We start from the raw sequence: 16,660 nt of genomic DNA, 5'->3' as shown, positions 1-16,660 counted from the left end.
GAGCAGCTAGGTGCAAAGTGGGCAGCTACAGTTACAAACAGCTTGCTGGTGGCCAGAGGAACAGCCATGCCTCTGTTTCTCTCTCTGCTGGGGGCGGAAGAGCTTAGGGTTCGATGTAGGGTCAGCCAAGGTGCTCTTTCCCAATCTCCCATACTGGTGGGTGTCATGATTGTACCTGATGCCTAGGATTGCACGTGACGCTCGGCATCTCCACCATCTCAGACTCATCGTGTCACACATACGTTTATATACACCGTGACACGGATTTGGCCACACCGTAACACGTTCACAGCCGCATGTCCTCCCGTTCGGGCATTTACTTTTCATTTATGTCACCCTGCCCAGACTCCCACTTTGCCTGGCCAGGGTTAGAATTCCCTGGGCACATCGGTATCCTGGAACTCACAGGGTGGGGAGAGCAGACGCTAAAAAAAAAAAACCAAAACCAACCCAAAAACCTCACTACACAAGGGATGAGGCAATCTGGGAGAGCCTCCCTGAGGACTGGAGGCAAGAAAAGGGCAGAAAGGACAGAGGGGATAAGATGCACTTTGCAGCCCGACACCTAGAGAGCAGCCGCGTTCCCAACGCCGCGGCGGCGACTTTTAGCGCCAGGCCCCGCCCTCTTCTCTCGCCCTATCCGGAGGCTGCAGGGGGAGGAGGGTCGTCTGGGGGCGGGGCCAGCCTGAGCTTGCGGTCCTGGCTCCGGGACGGGGCATGGGGAGGGCGGAGCTGGCCGCAGTGAGGCGGACCCAGGGGGTGGATCCCGGATCCAAGCTTCCAGTTACCCGGCGCAGGCCCCACGTTGAGTCAGGCAGGGACAACAGCGACGACTCCGCCACGCCACGGAAACTGGGACGGCCCTTGCAGTCTCCGGTCTCCGCCCCTCCACCCCTCCCTGGCCACGTGGTGGGCGTACCTGGGCGGTTTTGAGATTGCGACCTCGGTGGACCCTGAGTCTTGGCTACAGTTCCGAGAGGTCCCTGAGAGAGGAGAGTGCAGGACGGAAACCTGGAGAGAGCAAGGTTGGGACACCTTAGGGAGCCGTTGAGGGGTATGGGGCTCCGTGGCATGAAAGCCCGGCTTTTGGGAGAAATATTTTGAGGAGGGGTAGGGAGTCAATGTCTCTTTCAAACCAAGTTCTCCTGCTTCCTTAGCTGGCTCTGAACCTCTCTGAACCTCAGCTTTCTCTTTTGTCAAGTGGGCACAAACTTACTTCCTTGGCACTCTCCTGGGGATTAAATGAGGAAATGTTTAGAAAGTTACTAGCACAGCCCAGAATGGGGGAGTCAAACCAAGGTGTTCCTCTCGCCGTGGAAGCAGCGTTGGAAAGGTGCAGGTGCAGCCCACCGGGCCCCAGCTGCTGGGAGCAAGAGAGGGGAGTAATAATTAACTACTGACTTTGCCCAAGCCAGCACGCGGCGCCATGACCACCAAGGGCCCTGAGTCTGAGCACCCCTCCGTGACGCTTTTCCGCCAGTACCTGCGCATCCGAACTGTGCAGCCCAATCCTGACTATGGTGAGAACGCAGGGCTTACGGCCTGTGATAGGGCCTCAAGGCCTGGGAGTGTGCTGTACACTATCTCCGACACCTGTCACCCCAGGGAACCCCCACTCTGCTGTTTCTGCTGCCTCCTCTCCTGTAGCCATCCTCTGTATCTGCTGACCAGGGCAACCGGACCCACTGCGCACCACCCTCTCCCTGAGCTAGTTAAGGAGTGGCTTCATGTCGCTCCTCAAGGGCCAGAGTGGAGTGGGGCGACCACAGAGAGACACCTAATTCCCAATCTACCAAAGTCGTTCAAAGGCCACAGCCCTTAGGGAATCCGGCTTGGTGATTGGGAATCTTGTGCATGAGTCCAAACGCTGTTGTAAGATTTACGAGCTGAGAGACTTTGGGTGAGTCTCTTTATCTCTGACGTCTCTATCTTTAAGAAAGATAGCACTCAATCTTCACAGAGGGTCACTTATGGGCCACGAATATTGTTTCTTGGGGACACAGGCGCAGGTGTCTTTGGGGATTTGGAATTGTGTTGGGAAGGCAGCTGTACATCTCTGGGCTGCTGGGTAGCAGCAAAAACAGTGCCAAGGTTCTGTTTCCCCAGGGGCTGCCATTGCCTTCCTTGAGGAGAGAGCCCACCAGCTGGGCCTGAGCTGTCAGAAAGTAGAGGTGAGCCTGGGTCCCTGAGCAGGGTGGGGACGAGGGCTTGGGGACACCTTGTCACCTGGTGCTGACTGGCTCCTGTCCTCACTCTCTGCAGGTGGCACCTGGCTTTGTGATCACTGTGCTGACCTGGCCTGGCACCAACCCTACACTGCCCTCCATCTTGCTAAACTCCCATACAGATGTGGTACCTGTCTTTAAGGTATGTATAGATGGGTGTGTGCAGGCCTGGAGGACAGACATAGTGTAGACTTCAGGATGTCTCCCAGGGGCCCATGGCGCTGATTCTACCACTTTTTTGTTGCTGTTATTTTGGGTTTGATTTGTCGTCCGTGTATCTCCCCCCCCCCCCCACCCCCGAGACAGAGTCTCACTATGTAGCTCTGACTGTCCTGGAACTTGCTATGTAGACCAGCTTGGCCTCAAACTCACAGAGATCCACCTGCCTCTGCCTCCTGAGTTCTGGGATTAAAGGTGTGCATCACTATGCCCGGCTTACCCACCACTAACTCTTAGCATTCATGTGGCACGGCTCTGGACAAGCAGCCTTTGTCCAGTGAGGGTGCTGGGCTAGGGAGGGGGTGGAGACGGGAAAACGATGGGGGATGGAAATCAGCTAACTGTTTTCTTAGCCTTCTCCTAACCCTCTCACCACCCCAATTCTATGGCGGGCCCCTCTTCCCACCTTTGCTCTCAGGAACATTGGCATCATGACCCCTTTGAAGCCTTCAAGGATTCCGAGGGCTACATCTATGCCAGGGGCGCCCAGGACATGAAGTGTGTAAGCATCCAGTGAGTATCCTCCATCCCCAGTCCCCTGCTGGCCTTCTGGACTCAGCAGGAACACAGAGATGTGATTGAAAAACCCCAGGCCAAGCGAGGATCATCTTGACCTTCTGTATAAAGCAGAAATTGCTGCCATGATGCTTTATGAGTGGGGAAACAGGCCCAGGAAGGGACAGGGAGTTTTCTGGCATCCCTAAAATGCATGGCAGGGAAGTGTCTGGTGCACAAGACTACACCCTGTACACCCTTCACACTCGGCCTCTGCTCCTGTAGGTACCTGGAGGCTGTGAGGAGACTGAAGAGTGAGGGCCACCGCTTCCCTAGAACCATCCACTTGACCTTTGTGCCTGGTAGGAGTGGCTTGGGGAGGGGCATCTTCGAGAAGGGGAACGAAAGTGTGTTGTGAGGCATCTCACGTCGCATCCCTGACACTTTTACAGACGAGGAGGTCGGAGGTCACAAAGGGATGGAACTGTTTGTGAAGCGGCCTGAGTTCCAGGCTCTGCAGGCAGGCTTTGCCCTGGATGAGGGTGAGCAGGTTGGCAAAGCCTCCCAGGTGTGGGGAGGCTGCAAGGGGAAGCTGAGTCACACTCCACTCTGTGTACCCACTTTCTCCCTCAGGCCTGGCCAACCCCACTGATGCCTTCACTGTCTTTTATAGTGAACGGAGCCCTTGGTGTGAGTATGGACTTGGAGTGGGGGAATCGCTTTCTGCTGCCTCCTTTATGGCCGTCCCCTGGGTCAGCTGACCAAGGCATCCGGTCCCACTGTGCACCACCCTTTCCCTACACTGTACACCTTCCTGTGCTTACTACTGGCAGCTAGTTAAGGAATGGCTTCCCCTCACCCCCAGCCAGGTGTCAACTCAGCCAGAAAGGGCTAGAGCTTGCACGGCACAGGGTCTCTTAGAAGTTGATGTCTGAGACATCTAGACTTCTGCCTCCCAGCTCTTTCCTTCCTGGGTTCTGAGAGCAAGCTCTCATCTGTTGCCAGGATCCTGCACTGTGCCACGGGCTCAGAGTTCAGAATGTGGAAAAGACCTGGGTCCACTCTAGGGCTTACTGTGTCTCCAGCTCTCTCATGCTGAAAATTCTGTTCCTCCCAGGGATCCGGGTTACCAGCACGGGGAAGCCAGGCCACGCCTCACGATTCATTGAGGATACAGCTGCAGAGAAGTTGGTGTGTGGCCCATGGGGAGCCTGGGCATTCGGGGCTCTGTCCCAGGGCCACCCTCACATCTCACCTCATACTCTCCTAGCATAAGGTTATAAGCTCCATCTTGGCATTCCGGGAGAAGGAAAAGCAGAGGTAAGGCAGCCTAGGAAGGGGTGGGGTGTGGGGGTGGCTCTGGAAGGCTGTGCAAGGTGGGAGGGAGACTTGTGTAACCTTCCTTGGCCTGCTTCTCCTGCCCTCTGCCTCCCCCCTGCCATGCACCATTGCAGGCTGCAGGCGAACCCTCACCTGAAGGAAGGGGCTGTGACTTCTGTGAATCTGACTAAGCTAGAAGGTGGTGTGGCCTATAACGTGGTACCTGCTGCCATGAGTGCCAGCTTTGACTTCCGAGTGGCACCAGATGTTGACATGAAGGTGCCGCCTCCACCCAGGTTTGAGGGAGAGCCTGGATTCTCAGTCCTGTCCTAGAGGCTTACCTCTTTTCCCTTCCTTTCAGGCCTTCGAGAAGCAGCTGGAGACCTGGTGCCGGGAGGCGGGCGAGGGGGTCACCTTTGAGTTTGCTCAGGTACTGACTTGGGACCTATGATGAGGGAGCGTCAGGGCCACTGGGGACTTGTCCTACTGAGGATGAGAACATAGGAGTGTGTGCCTGGTGCATCTGCATACATCTGGCTCTTCCCTTAGCTGTAAAAGATGTTTCATATACCTGGTAAGCAATAGAGACCATTGTGAATGGTGGATAAAATGGGGGTCTTGCCCCATGTGTGTGTACTTTGATAGGGGATTTGGAACGTAGCTCAGTTGGTAGAGTGCTTGTCTAGCATGCTTGAAGCCCTGGGTTGGATCCCTAGCACCTCATAAAGTAGGAATGTGACAAATGCCTATAATCCCAGCACTCAGGGGTACATGGGGGAGGATTAAGACCTGCCTTGGTCATACAGTGAGCTCAAGGCCAACAAGGGCTACTACCTAAGACCCTGTCTTAGAAAACAAAATAAGCTGGGCGGTGGTGGCGCACATCTTTAATCCTAGCACAGACAGAGCCAGGCGGATCTCTGTGAGTCTGAGGCCAGCCTGGTCTACACAGTATCCTTTCAGGCCAGCCAGGGCTATGTAGAGAAACTCTTGAAAGAAAGAAAAATAATAATAATAATAATACTGTGATATTATTATATGATTATGCACACATGTGGTCCAGGAAAGTGGGACCTTGTATTCAGAGAATATGTATTCTACCCATCTGAGGCCCAGGGCACCTGGGCAACAAGCATTTGGGCTAGGATATGAAGGAAAAATGTGAAATAGATGGGGAGGAATTAGGAAAAGCCCCAGACCTAGGGCATTTGAAGGACTCGAAGAGGACCTGGGCTTCCCTAACCACTTGGAAGCCTGGTAGATGGGGGGGGGGGTGCCCTGTGCCAAGCACAGCACATTGTATGAGTAGTGAAGCCTGAAGTCCTGGTCCTTATCCTGTTATCCCTCCCCTTCCCCAGAAATTCACAGAGCCCCGAATAACACGCACTGATGATTCAAATCCCTGGTGGGCAGCTTTCAGCGGGGCCTGCAAGGAAATGTGAGCACTGACCAGTCCTCTCCCCACAGCCCAGATCCCAGAACCTCTCCTCATTGTCTTTCCCACCGTCCTGTGCCCCTCTGGTTTTTCCCGCCCTCTTCCCCATTTCCCGGGCTCCTCTCCTGCAGGAACCTTAAGCTGGAGCCACAGATCTTCCCTGCGGCCACTGACAGCCGTTATGTCCGAGCGGTGAGCTACTCTCTCACAGGGCCTGCCAGGCAGTGGGCTGATCTGAAGGCTGCCTTCCCCCTGACAGCACCTTGTCTGTCATCCCTGCAGGTGGGGATCCCAGCTCTGGGCTTCTCACCCATGAACCACACCCCTGTGCTGCTACATGACCATAACGAACGACTGCATGAGGCCGTGTTTCTACGTGGGGTTGACATTTACACACGCCTACTCTCTGCACTTGCTAGTGTGCCTGCCATGCCCGGTGAAAGCTGAGCCCCCTGCCTTCCAACCCTTGCGACTTTCAGCCCAAGCACTGCCAAGGATCGGTTGCCCCTGCCCAGCAATAAAGCCAGTGTTGGATGGGACTTTCTTCATACTGTGGACAGTATGGAGTAGAAATTTGTGTTTTTTTCTGGGGATTTGTTGCTCTCATCTGCCATTTCACAGATGGGAAAATTGAGCCTTTGGGCCCCCTTTTAACTGTCCTAAACTGCTCTGACTCTTGGCATGGCACACCATCCAGTACCACACAGTCACATTTGTGCCTGGCTGGAGGCCCTAGTTCCTATGAACCAGCACACTGGACCTACAAGGACAAGATACTGTTCCCATCACAAGGGCACAAAGGGGCTGGAGAGGCAGTATTGTGGTTTTCCTGACACAGGCTGGGCATCCCCAACAGTGTTATCAGCCATGGCTTCAGGAACTTCACCTAAATCCCGAGTACAGGACAGGGGAGATGGAGCTTTTTATGCACCTAGTTGTAGACAGAAAATGGAAACCCTGGCATGTACCCTACCCGGTGTTTTTGATAATGCCCCCTATTCACAGTAAGGGCCAGCACTTTGAACTGCTCACACCCTCAACCCTGCCAGTTTTTGCACTTAAGGTCCTCACATTCTGCACTAGAGCTGTGGCTCCCCAAGCAGAGCAGTTCCCTAAAGGGACTACTTTTCTCACAGCAGCAAGGCTGCCTCTCCTGCCCTCCCTAGCCATGGGATCCATTTCCATCCACAGGTAGCAAGAATACTAACACACCTCAGAGCAACCTTAAAATGGGCTAAACCTGTGGCATTACAGCATCCCTATCAGTCACCAAAGGGTCCAGGGTTGGATTAAGGCTAGTTCTGAAGGTTAAGTGTACTCAGGAAAGGATCCACTGTCCTACAGAAAGCCTCCAACACGAAATCACTTACTGGTTGCTCTGAGTTCCTGAAGCTGGCAGTCAGCTTCATTCTTTACACCCTGGGAGGCTAAACCAGAACCATGAAAGCCAGGGCTGCCTGGTTGTTTCAGCCTGCCAACCCTGATCATTGTGAGTTCTGATCCCAGTTGTCTTCTAACCTACATTCCAACATAAGCACCATGGCACCTGTACACTTTCCACACAAAGAAAGAAAAGGTTCAATGCCAGCCTAGGCTAACAAAGGCCCTTGGGGTTGGCAGGACATCTTAGCAGGTAAACACTTGCCTGATCATCAAACTAGTTTGATTTCCCCAGGACCCATGATTCCACAAGTTGTCCTGAGTTTACGTGGATCCCCACCCAGATTTTAAAGGTCTTTACCTGCACAGCACACACCTGGAGTGATAGGGCTATGCCATAAGATATAAGGTGGAGTCTTCACCCATCCTCCCGTCCCAGAACCAGCACAAGCCAGCAGTGGACCCCAGCCAGGTGCACCCATGACAGCTGTAGTCCTGGATGTCAGCCAGAGCATGGTGGAGAGTAGGGCCCTTCCCTACCCAACAAAAGATGTCTAAGGTTTCTTCCTTCTCGCCTTACGGAGCTGTCTAGATGCCATTTAGTAAATGGCATCTAGTAAAAGGTACTCTCTTGTAGTCCAGGATCCCATCTCCTGACTCCAACCCATACCCTCTTCATCCAAAGCTGCAATCCTGCCCCACTCCAGCAAGGGTACCCAATTCACCCTAGTCCCATGACAAGGCACACAGGTTAACAGATCCTGCCTCAAGTTTATTTGTAAAAACAGCATGGGGTCCTGATCATCTGCAAATAGTGTGTAGGTGTGTCACACCAGTCCATCTGTCTGGCAGACAGAAACCTTTTCTAGGGGGCCTTCACAGGGGCCTGGGCACCTTTGGGAGCCTGAGCTGGAGCTGAGGCCTCTGCCTTGGTTTGAGCCTTGGGCTTTGGTTGGCAGAGCCTACGACCCTTGGCCATGTAGCTTCTAATCCGCTTCCCGAGCTTGGGGTGAGCGATGAAAGCGAGACGGCTGAGCTTGCGGCTGGGGCCCTTTGGCATCTTGGGCTTCACCGCCTTGGGCTTCACCAGGGCCTTGATGGCCTCTGCACGCGCACTCACTGCCTTCGCGTTGTTGGCCTGCATCTTCTTCAGGCCTTTCTTGTTGTGCTTCTTGGCAAAGCGCATGTTCCTCAGGAACTTGGGGTCCACCTGGAAAACAGAAAAGATGTATGTAGTAACATATTACAGCCCCAAGTCATTTCCTGGAGCCCCTATCCACAAGGGTGACACCGTAAATATACCAAGTTAGCCTTAGCCATGAGAGGGTTGGAGGGGGTGAAATTCCCCTAGGGCCGCCCTCCCCACCTCAGGGGAGGGGGTTAATTAAACACCAAGTCCATCAGCTTCACTTCAGAGAGCAAGACTTTAGGCATAGAGCAGGCCAGGTGCAGACTCAGCTAGCCCCTAGGACGCACCTACCATGCAGCAAAGTGGTCCCCGGTCTAGTACTGGGTGGGATCAAGTACATACAACTAGTCAGCGCCAAGACCCAAACCACAAGGTACCCAATGCACAAAAACCCTTCCCTCCCTCGAAGGCTGGGCGAGGGAAGTTCTTTTGCTCTCAGGAACAAGTCACACCAGGGATAGGAAGGTCAAGGAAACAGAAGCTACTGGAAAACCACTAAGCCAAAGGGCACTTAAGAGTAGCCAGAGGCTGAACCCAGGAAAAGAGAAAACAGAACACACCAGGCCCGGCTGTGGACCTCGAGTCAAGGGATATTTTACTCACCCCCTTAAGAGATTCGTATCTTTGTGACCGGGGTTTCTTGATCCCATTTCGGTGCCATTTTCGAGCTGTAAGGTAATAAATATCCACACATCAAAAGGAGGGATCGTCTAATAAGACCGTCTAACAGTGGTTCTCAGCCTGTGGGTCTCGACCCTCGGGCATCCAAGGGCCCTTTCACAGGGGTGGCCTAAGACCACCAGAAAACACAGATGTTTACCATTCGTAACAGTAGAAAAAGCACAGTTGGGAATTTGCAACGAAAATCATTTCGTGGTTGGGGGGGGCGGGTCACCTCAACACAAGGAACTGTATTTAAGGGTCGCGGCATTAGGAAGGTTGAGAACCACCGACCTAACATCACAGCGGTCATGGTCCTTTTTTTGTTTTGGGAAAACTCAGGACCGAGTGCAAAGCGGATTTCTGGCTCCCAGACTTGTCATCTCGAAAATGGCTAACACACCACCAGCTTCAAGTCTAGCAACCCCCAGCCAGTCCTGGCTAGGGTACAGGCACCGGCTGGAGCCCCAGGAACTTACACTGGTTGTGTGTGGTGTGGTTCTTGGACTTGGCCATGTCGGAACCTGCAGGAGAGACATGAGATCAGGGCCGGGGTTGCCCGGACTGGGCCACCTGTCACCCTGAACTGGGGAAACTCACGAAGGAGCCCGCCTAAGGCTGCAGCGGACGCTTTCGACTGACGACATCCGCCGGCCTCGCAGCGGCCCCAGACCGCGGTCCCAGCTCTCAAACGCGGGCACCGGGTCCTGAAATGAACTCTGCCGGCCCGCGGGGCGGCTCTCCCCACCACCCACTCCCCGAGGACGGCGGCACCACTCCCGGCCCGCAGCGTCTACGCCCCACCGCCACGCCGCGGGCCGCCCTGTCCTTCCCGCGGCCCGCGTGGCACGCCCCGCGACCCGCCGCCGCCCACGAGTCACGGATGGCATCGGATGCCGCCCGGCCAACACTCACGGTAACCCGCCGCTCCCGAAGCGCCTGGGACCGGAAGAGAAAGAGAAAGGCCCGCAGTGCAGCACGGGAAATAGGGCCGACGCCACCGGAAGGAACCACGGAAAAGCTTTCCTCAGTACTGGTGGGAAAGAAAGGTTCCGCCATCAGAAAGGAAGGGCTCCATCCTAGACCCGGTACGGTCTGAGCCCGGCCCCGCCCTCTTTAGCGTCACAGATTCCTTTCTTTTCTTTCCTCCCCTCCACTCTTTTTGACAGGGTCCTTCTTGCTCTATAGCCTAGACTGGACTGTAACGCTCCATCCTCCAGCTGCAGCTTTGTGCTCCTGGGGTTAAGAGCGTGGTGCAGGCATGGACCACGACGCGGGCCAGCCCTGTATCTGTCCTCTTCTCTTCCTCCAATGCCTGCTTCGCTCTTGGGGCTTGTCTTCATGAGAGACCCCGAAAGCCAAGGGAGTCTTTGAGGGATGAAGGTTAGGGAGCAACGAATCTGTGCTCTTAAAAACTTCACCTGGCTCCTGTGTGTCCAGTGAACTGTAGAGGGCAGAGAAGAGGAAGAGCGGTGAGATTTGTGCAGACCGTCATACAAGGGTGCTGGCTGCCTGCGGATACTGAGGAATGAACTGGGAAAGAGAATAGACCAGACTTGGGGTGCAGAGGATGAGGGAGTGAAAAGAGGCAACGATAGGCCAAGTCTGGTTCAAAAGTCTGGGTGGATGGTGGTGCTGATTTCACGGGATGAGGACAAGAGGCAGCTTTGTGGTTTCTTCTTACCTGCATTAGATGTGGGATGAAGCTGGATGAGGTGACATAGGCTTATAATAGCAGCTACTTTACTTGGAGACCGTAGAATTGCAAGTTTGAAGTCTGAGTAACTCAGCTAGACCTTGCCTCCAAAAAATTCTTTATCCTTCCATGCCTGGTCTATATAGTGAGTTCTAGGATAGCCAGGGCTATGTATGTATATATAAATAAATAATAAACAAACAAACAAACAAATCTTCCCCCTAGGCATGGTGGCTTACACCATCCACCCAGCACTTTGAGCCAAAGTCTGAGGCAGAAGCAGGAAGGTCAGGAGTTCGAGGTCATCTTTAGCTACATAGCTGAGACCAGGCTGGGCAGGGCTACACCCTGTCTCTACATGCAAAACCATGTGCTGGTGAGCTAGATGGTTCAGTAGGTAGGAAAGCTTGCTGCTTGAGCCTGAATTTGAACGAAGCCTGGATCCAATTGTGGAAGGGTAGACCAGACCCCTGGAAGTTGTTCTCTGATCGCCTTTAGCACCCACATACAGACTCACAACAACAGTAATTTTAAAAAAAAAATTTTAAGAAAATAAAGTTTAAAGACTGAACAAGTTACAGTGGTTGAAAGGACACTAATCTGGAGCGTGTGTCTCTGGTGGGCCTTGCCCTTATCCTATTCCCTCTATCTTGCTTTAAAAAAAAAAAATTAGATTACATTCCTGAAGCCAGCCTCCAAGGTCTACTGACTTATTTGACCACTTACTTCTGAGGATGACTACCAAGGTCCAGCTATCAAAGTATTGAAGTCCAGCGATCAGAAACCCCCTTTGACTCACCTTAATATGCCTAATTACAATTAAACACCTCATCCTAACACGGGATTTCCTCTTGGACCTTCATAAACTGCCCTTTTCCTATGTGCCACGTCTGTCTCCTCTCTGTCCAGAGACAGTCCTTTGTCCCTCTGGGACCAATCCCCCTGTCCCCTTTCCCTTGTTCCCTTCCCCTTCTCCCTCTGTCTCTTGTCTTGGTCCCTTATCCCTGCCCTCTGTACTGGGGCAAATTCATCTCTTTTGTACTGAGAACTCGATCTTGGGAGCCCTGAGCTGATACTTTTCCTTACCGTGGTAATATAGCTGTGTGGTAGTATCATACATGGTTGTACAATACGCAGGAGGCCCTAAGTTCAATCACTGTACCAGAGAGAGAAACAGAGGCAGAGAAGGGGAGATCAAAGTCAAGTAAGTGCTGCTTCCCAGGGACTCAGCTGCTTTCTGCTTCTTTGCCCTACAGTTCATGTCCCATGTGCAGTGAGGCCTGAGGTTCTTTTTATATCTGTTTTTAAAATTTCATTTGTTTATGTATATTTTGTCTGCGTGTTTGTCTGTACCATGTGCATGTCTGGCTCCCAGGGAGGCCAAAAAAGACACTGGATCTTCTTGGACTGGAGTTACAGATGGTTGTAGTTTCCATGTGGGTGCTGGGAATTGAATCTGGGTCTTCCGGAAGAGCATTGAGTGCTCTTAGCCACCAAGCTATCTCTTCAAACAATCTAATTTGAAAAGAGAGAGAGAGAACACCATGGCAGGAATATGGAAGGCGGAGGATAATGTCCAGGAAGTCAGTTCTCTCCTACCCACCATGTGGGTCCTGGGGAACAAATTCAGGTTGTCAGGCATGGTGGCACGTGCCTCTACCCACTGAACCATCGTGGGCTGGGTATGTTTTATACCTTTACATTTTTACTTATTTGGAGACAAGGCCTCAAGTGTTCCAGGCTGGCCTCAAACTTGATATGCTTGATATGTAGCTAAGGATGGCCTTAAGCCGGGCGGTGTTGGCGCACGCCTTTAATCCCAGCACAGCTGGGAGGCAGAGGCAGGTGGATCTCTGTGAGTTCAAGCAGCTGGCTACCAAGTGATTCAGAAAGCAAACTACACAAGAAAACTGTTGGAAAAAAAAAAAAAAAAAAAAAAAAAAAAAGGATGGCCTTAAATTTCTGATCCTCCTGCATCCACCTCCTGAGTGCTAAGATTTCAGGATGAGCCACCATACCTGGTTTTATTCAGTGCTGGGGATCAAGACTCAGAGCAACACGCACACTAGGCAAGCACTGTACTAACTGAATTACATCCTCAGCCTCTGAGAACTGTCTCTTTTAAAGATTCGTACCAGATACGCTCTCTTAAATCATCCTCCAAGTTCATGCCTTGCACAAACCCCTTACCTGCTTGGCCCTGGCAACTCTCCTTGTCATGTGCTTGTCTCCACACACCTGGCCTTCCTGCCAGGCACAGATGCCCGGTCTACCTCAGCCTGAGCCTTTCTCTCTACCTCCTCTGCCCTTCCCCTGCATTTGCCTGCTGTGGTCTTTCCCTGGACTTGTGTCAAATGGAGAGCCTCGGCACCACCTCCCCAGAGTGCCCTCGAGTTCTAATGGTTTCCTTCATGGAACTTCCCTGGACTCTTACTCAATTATACATCTGTTTTGTTTTTTTTGTTTTTTTTTTTTTTTTTTTTTTTTTTTAGACGTTTTTTTATTTTGTTTCCTGAACTCATGCTGACTTCGCTACAAGATCTGCCTGCCCTGTGTAAAGGGTTTTCTTTTAGTTTAATGTATAAAACTAGACAAAATTATTTATTGCCAACAATAAATTTTTATTTAATAAACAATTTTTATTTAAATACATTTTTATTTTTATTTTATTCAGTTGTTCTTCATTCAACCAGGTCACATGGGTCCAGGATTTCTGAAGAGAGAGTTAAGTTAAAGAGAATTAAGTGGAACTCTTAAAACTTGTGACTCAGGGCAATGCATGTATTGCCTGTTTCGTTCTGTGGAGAACGTTGATCTCTGGTCACATCGTTAAGAGCTTTTGGTACATTGTTTCCTTACCCACGCGTGTGTCCCTTGCCACAGTGGTGAGGTGGGCACTGGGTTTTTACCACCTTCATTGTTCCTGCCTGACGGCACCGGTGGAGAGTAGTGACCTGGTCAACATCTGTTAAAGGATGCTCCCAGGGAAGGCAAGTTCATGGACTTGCAGATGTTAGGCAGGGATGGAAAAGGAGACTGTGGAGGCAGGACACGCAGAGGAAAGCTCACCCAGGCACTCCTGAAAAGGGAGGTGAGTTGGGAGAGTGAAGAGCAAGCTCATGGGCTGACAGATAACTTAGCGCTAAGCGGAAACGGTCGAGGCCAGACAGGAAGCCTGTGGAGTGCTAAGCGTGGACGAAGGACTTGTGAGCAGAGGTAGGGCTGAGGAGGTGGGGTAGGATGCCTGGCTACAGCTCACAGGCTCAGCCATGCCTGTGACCGGCAAGGATAGCGCGAGCTTGTCGGCTCAGGACTCCACGTGGCTTGTGCCCGCTTCCCAACAAAGCACATAACCTGCACTGGCTCCATGCACAGTCCTCTCTAAACTGCTCTCTGCTCCAATAGCTCCTTAGCAACCTCTTAGCAACTCCTCTTTTGTGGTCAAAACATCTTGAAACATGTCCTAGAACTAGAGGCAGTGCGTGGACTGGTTTTGAGTACAGTGGATTTTTAGGGAATGCTCCTATGTCCCATCTTGTGCCTCTGCATGATGGGATATGCATGTAATGAAGAACAAATACGCCATGGGGAAGAACATGCACAGCGACCACAGGCATCCATGACCCAACCCTATCTATCCAAACAAAAGGAAGAAACAAAAACCAAATAGCTGCTGGAGAGATGGCTCAGCAATTAAGAGCACTGGCTGCTCTTCCAGAAGACCCAGGTTCAATTCCCAGCTCCCACATTTTGGCTCAGAACCATCTGTTACTTCAGTCCCAGGGGATCTAGTTCTGTCCTCAGTAGGTACCACACTTATGTAGTACACATACCTATATGCAGGCAGAACACCAATACACGTTAAATACATTCTTTTCATTCATTTTTATTTATTTGTTTGTTTGTTTGTTTGAGACAGAATCTCTCTATGTAGTCCTGGCTGTCCTGGAACTCACTATGTAGAACAGGCTGGCTTCAAATTCACAGAGATCTATTTGCCTCTACCTACCAAGTGCAGAGATTAAAGGTGTGTGCCACCACATCTGGACATCAACAGTTTTTTTGTTGTTGTTGTTGTTTTGTTTTTCCTGTTTCGTTTTGTATTTTTGAGACAATTTCTCTGTGGAGCTGCCCTGGAACTCTGTAGCCTAGGCTAGCCTTGAACTAAGAGATCCACCTGTCTCTGCCTCTGAGTGCTTGGACTAAAAGGTGCTCCACCACTGCCCAGCCATTTTTTGTTTGTTCGTTGTTGTTTTAATCAACATTTTTTTTTCCTCGAGACAAGATTTCTCTTGTGTAACAGTCCTGGGTGTCCTGGAACTCACTCTGTAGACCAGGCTGGCCTCAAACTCACAGAGATCTACCTGCTTCTGCCTCCCAAGTGCTGAGATTAAAGGCGTGTGCCACCCAACACCACCCAGCTCAACATTTTTTAAAAGAAGCAGCCGTACCTTGTCCCTAGCAACCAGGCCAGAGGTTGGAATGGAGGGATGAAAGGCAACTATTTCGGGTGGGGTTTAGCAAAGGGAATTTTGACGACTTCAAAGGGACCAGGCTGGAACAGGTAAGAATGATGCCTCAGCAGGTAAAATCCCTTGCTGCCCATTCCCAGTGACCTGAGTTCAAAGCCCAGATCCCATGGTGAAAGGAGAGAACTCACGCCCCGGAATTGTCCTCTGGCTTCCACACATGCCCTCTGGCATATGCACATCCACACTCATCTTCCAGGTGAGCAGTTGTTCCTCTCAACAGCTCTTTTTTTTTTTTAAAGATTTATTTATTATGTATATAGTGTCCTGCCTGCAGGCCAGAAGAGGACACCAGATCCCATTATAGATGGCTGTGAGCCATCATGTGGTTGCCGGGAATTGAACTCAGGACCTCTGGAAGGGAGTCAGTGCCCTTAACCTCAGAGCCATCCCTCCAGCCCTCAATAGCTCTTTAAAAAGTGAATATTGGGGGCTGGAGAGATGGCTCCGTGGTTAAGAGCACTGGCTGCTCTTCTAGAGGACCCAGGTTCAATTCCCAGCGCCCACACGACAGTTCACAGCTGTCTGTAATTCCAGCTCCAGGGGATCTGAAACCCTAATACAGCCTTGCAGGCAAAACACCAATGTGCATAAAATAAAAATAAGAAAAATCATTTTTCAAAATTGGCAGTTGTAGAAAGAACAGTCTGGAAAGGCCACAGTCTGACAGAGAGGCAGATTAAAGATGGTGAGTGACTCTGCAATACCCCTGAGCTGTGAGAGGAAGAGGCCAGGGCTGAAAGACCAGCTACTACCAGCCTGGAAGAAGGCAGGGAGTGAAGACCTTCCCTGAGTACAGCTCAGTGAGACCTGTCCACGGGACCCATGACCTGGAGCCACCAGCCAGCCACGATTTTTTTCTTTCTCCTAATTTTATATATATGCCAGGTACACACCTTTAATCCCAGCACCTGGCGCCCAGAGAGGTCAGAAGATGACACTGGGTCCCCTGGAACGAGAGTTAAAGATGATTGTGAGCAGCCATGCGGGTGATGGGAACAGGATTTAGATCCTCTGGAAGAGCAGCCAGTGCTCTTAACCACGGATCCAGCACGGCCATAGTTTTTAGGGTGTGGGGTGTGCTAAGGCCAGCCTGGAGCAGAAGGATAGTTTTCTTTCTAGGAACGGTTCGTTCTCTGCTCCTCTGTGTCTTCATAAGGGAAATCTTATTGGGACCCCTTTTGTCATTTCAATTTGTTACATCTTGTTACAATGTGTACAATTCGTACACATTTTTCTATGTCATGAAAATTCTTTGTAACAGGTCTAGTGAGATGGCTCAGCTGTTCAAGAGCACTGGTTTCTCTTGCAAGGAACCTGGTTCCCAGCACCCACACGGTAGCTCACAACTATCTGTAATTCCAGTTCCAGGGGAATCCAATGACCTCTTCTGACTTCCATGGGTATCAGGCACACACGTGGTGCTCATACAGGCAAAACACTCATACAAATAAAAAAAAAAAAGATTTTTTTAAAAAGAAAATCCTTTGTGAGAGGGTGGTGGTGGCACAC

General features: G+C 51.4%; 2 protein-coding genes across 3 annotated transcripts; one reads left to right on the top strand and one right to left on the bottom strand.

Moving 5' to 3' along the window:
- Positions 1-769: 769 nt before the first annotated feature.
- Acy1 (aminoacylase 1) lies at positions 770-6,249 on the top strand. 2 transcript variants are annotated; one of them, XM_028895293.2, is made up of 15 exons: positions 770-1,025; positions 1,412-1,520; positions 2,107-2,171; positions 2,263-2,367; positions 2,863-2,957; positions 3,225-3,301; positions 3,392-3,481; positions 3,573-3,629; positions 4,057-4,130; positions 4,210-4,259; positions 4,394-4,538; positions 4,621-4,689; positions 5,618-5,697; positions 5,826-5,886; positions 5,977-6,249. In XM_028895293.2, exons 2-15 carry the CDS (start codon positions 1,427-1,429, stop codon positions 6,139-6,141), a joined length of 1,227 nt encoding a protein of 408 aa, XP_028751126.1. In that variant the 5' UTR covers positions 770-1,025; positions 1,412-1,426; the 3' UTR covers positions 6,142-6,249. The 2 variants fall into 2 exon arrangements, with proteins under 2 accessions (XP_028751126.1, XP_028751125.1); XM_028895292.2 differs by having other exon boundaries at positions 771-1,025; positions 1,416-1,520.
- Positions 6,250-7,825: 1,576 nt separating this feature from the next.
- Positions 7,826-9,904, bottom strand: Rpl29 (ribosomal protein L29). The gene is made up of 4 exons (XM_028895291.2): positions 9,839-9,904; positions 9,403-9,447; positions 8,867-8,931; positions 7,826-8,284 (listed from the first exon to the last, which is right to left on the bottom strand). The coding sequence occupies exons 2-4, from the start codon at positions 9,437-9,439 to the stop codon at positions 7,940-7,942; spliced, it is 447 nt and encodes a 148-aa protein (XP_028751124.1). The 5' UTR covers positions 9,440-9,447; positions 9,839-9,904; the 3' UTR covers positions 7,826-7,939.
- Between the last annotated feature and the right edge of the window lie 6,756 nt (positions 9,905-16,660).

This window comes from Peromyscus leucopus, chromosome 7 (genome assembly GCF_004664715.2).
Source record: "Peromyscus leucopus breed LL Stock chromosome 7, UCI_PerLeu_2.1, whole genome shotgun sequence".
In the NCBI taxonomy this organism is placed as follows: Eukaryota; Metazoa; Chordata; class Mammalia; order Rodentia; family Cricetidae; genus Peromyscus; species Peromyscus leucopus.
This window is presented reverse-complemented; position numbering and strand designations above follow the sequence as displayed.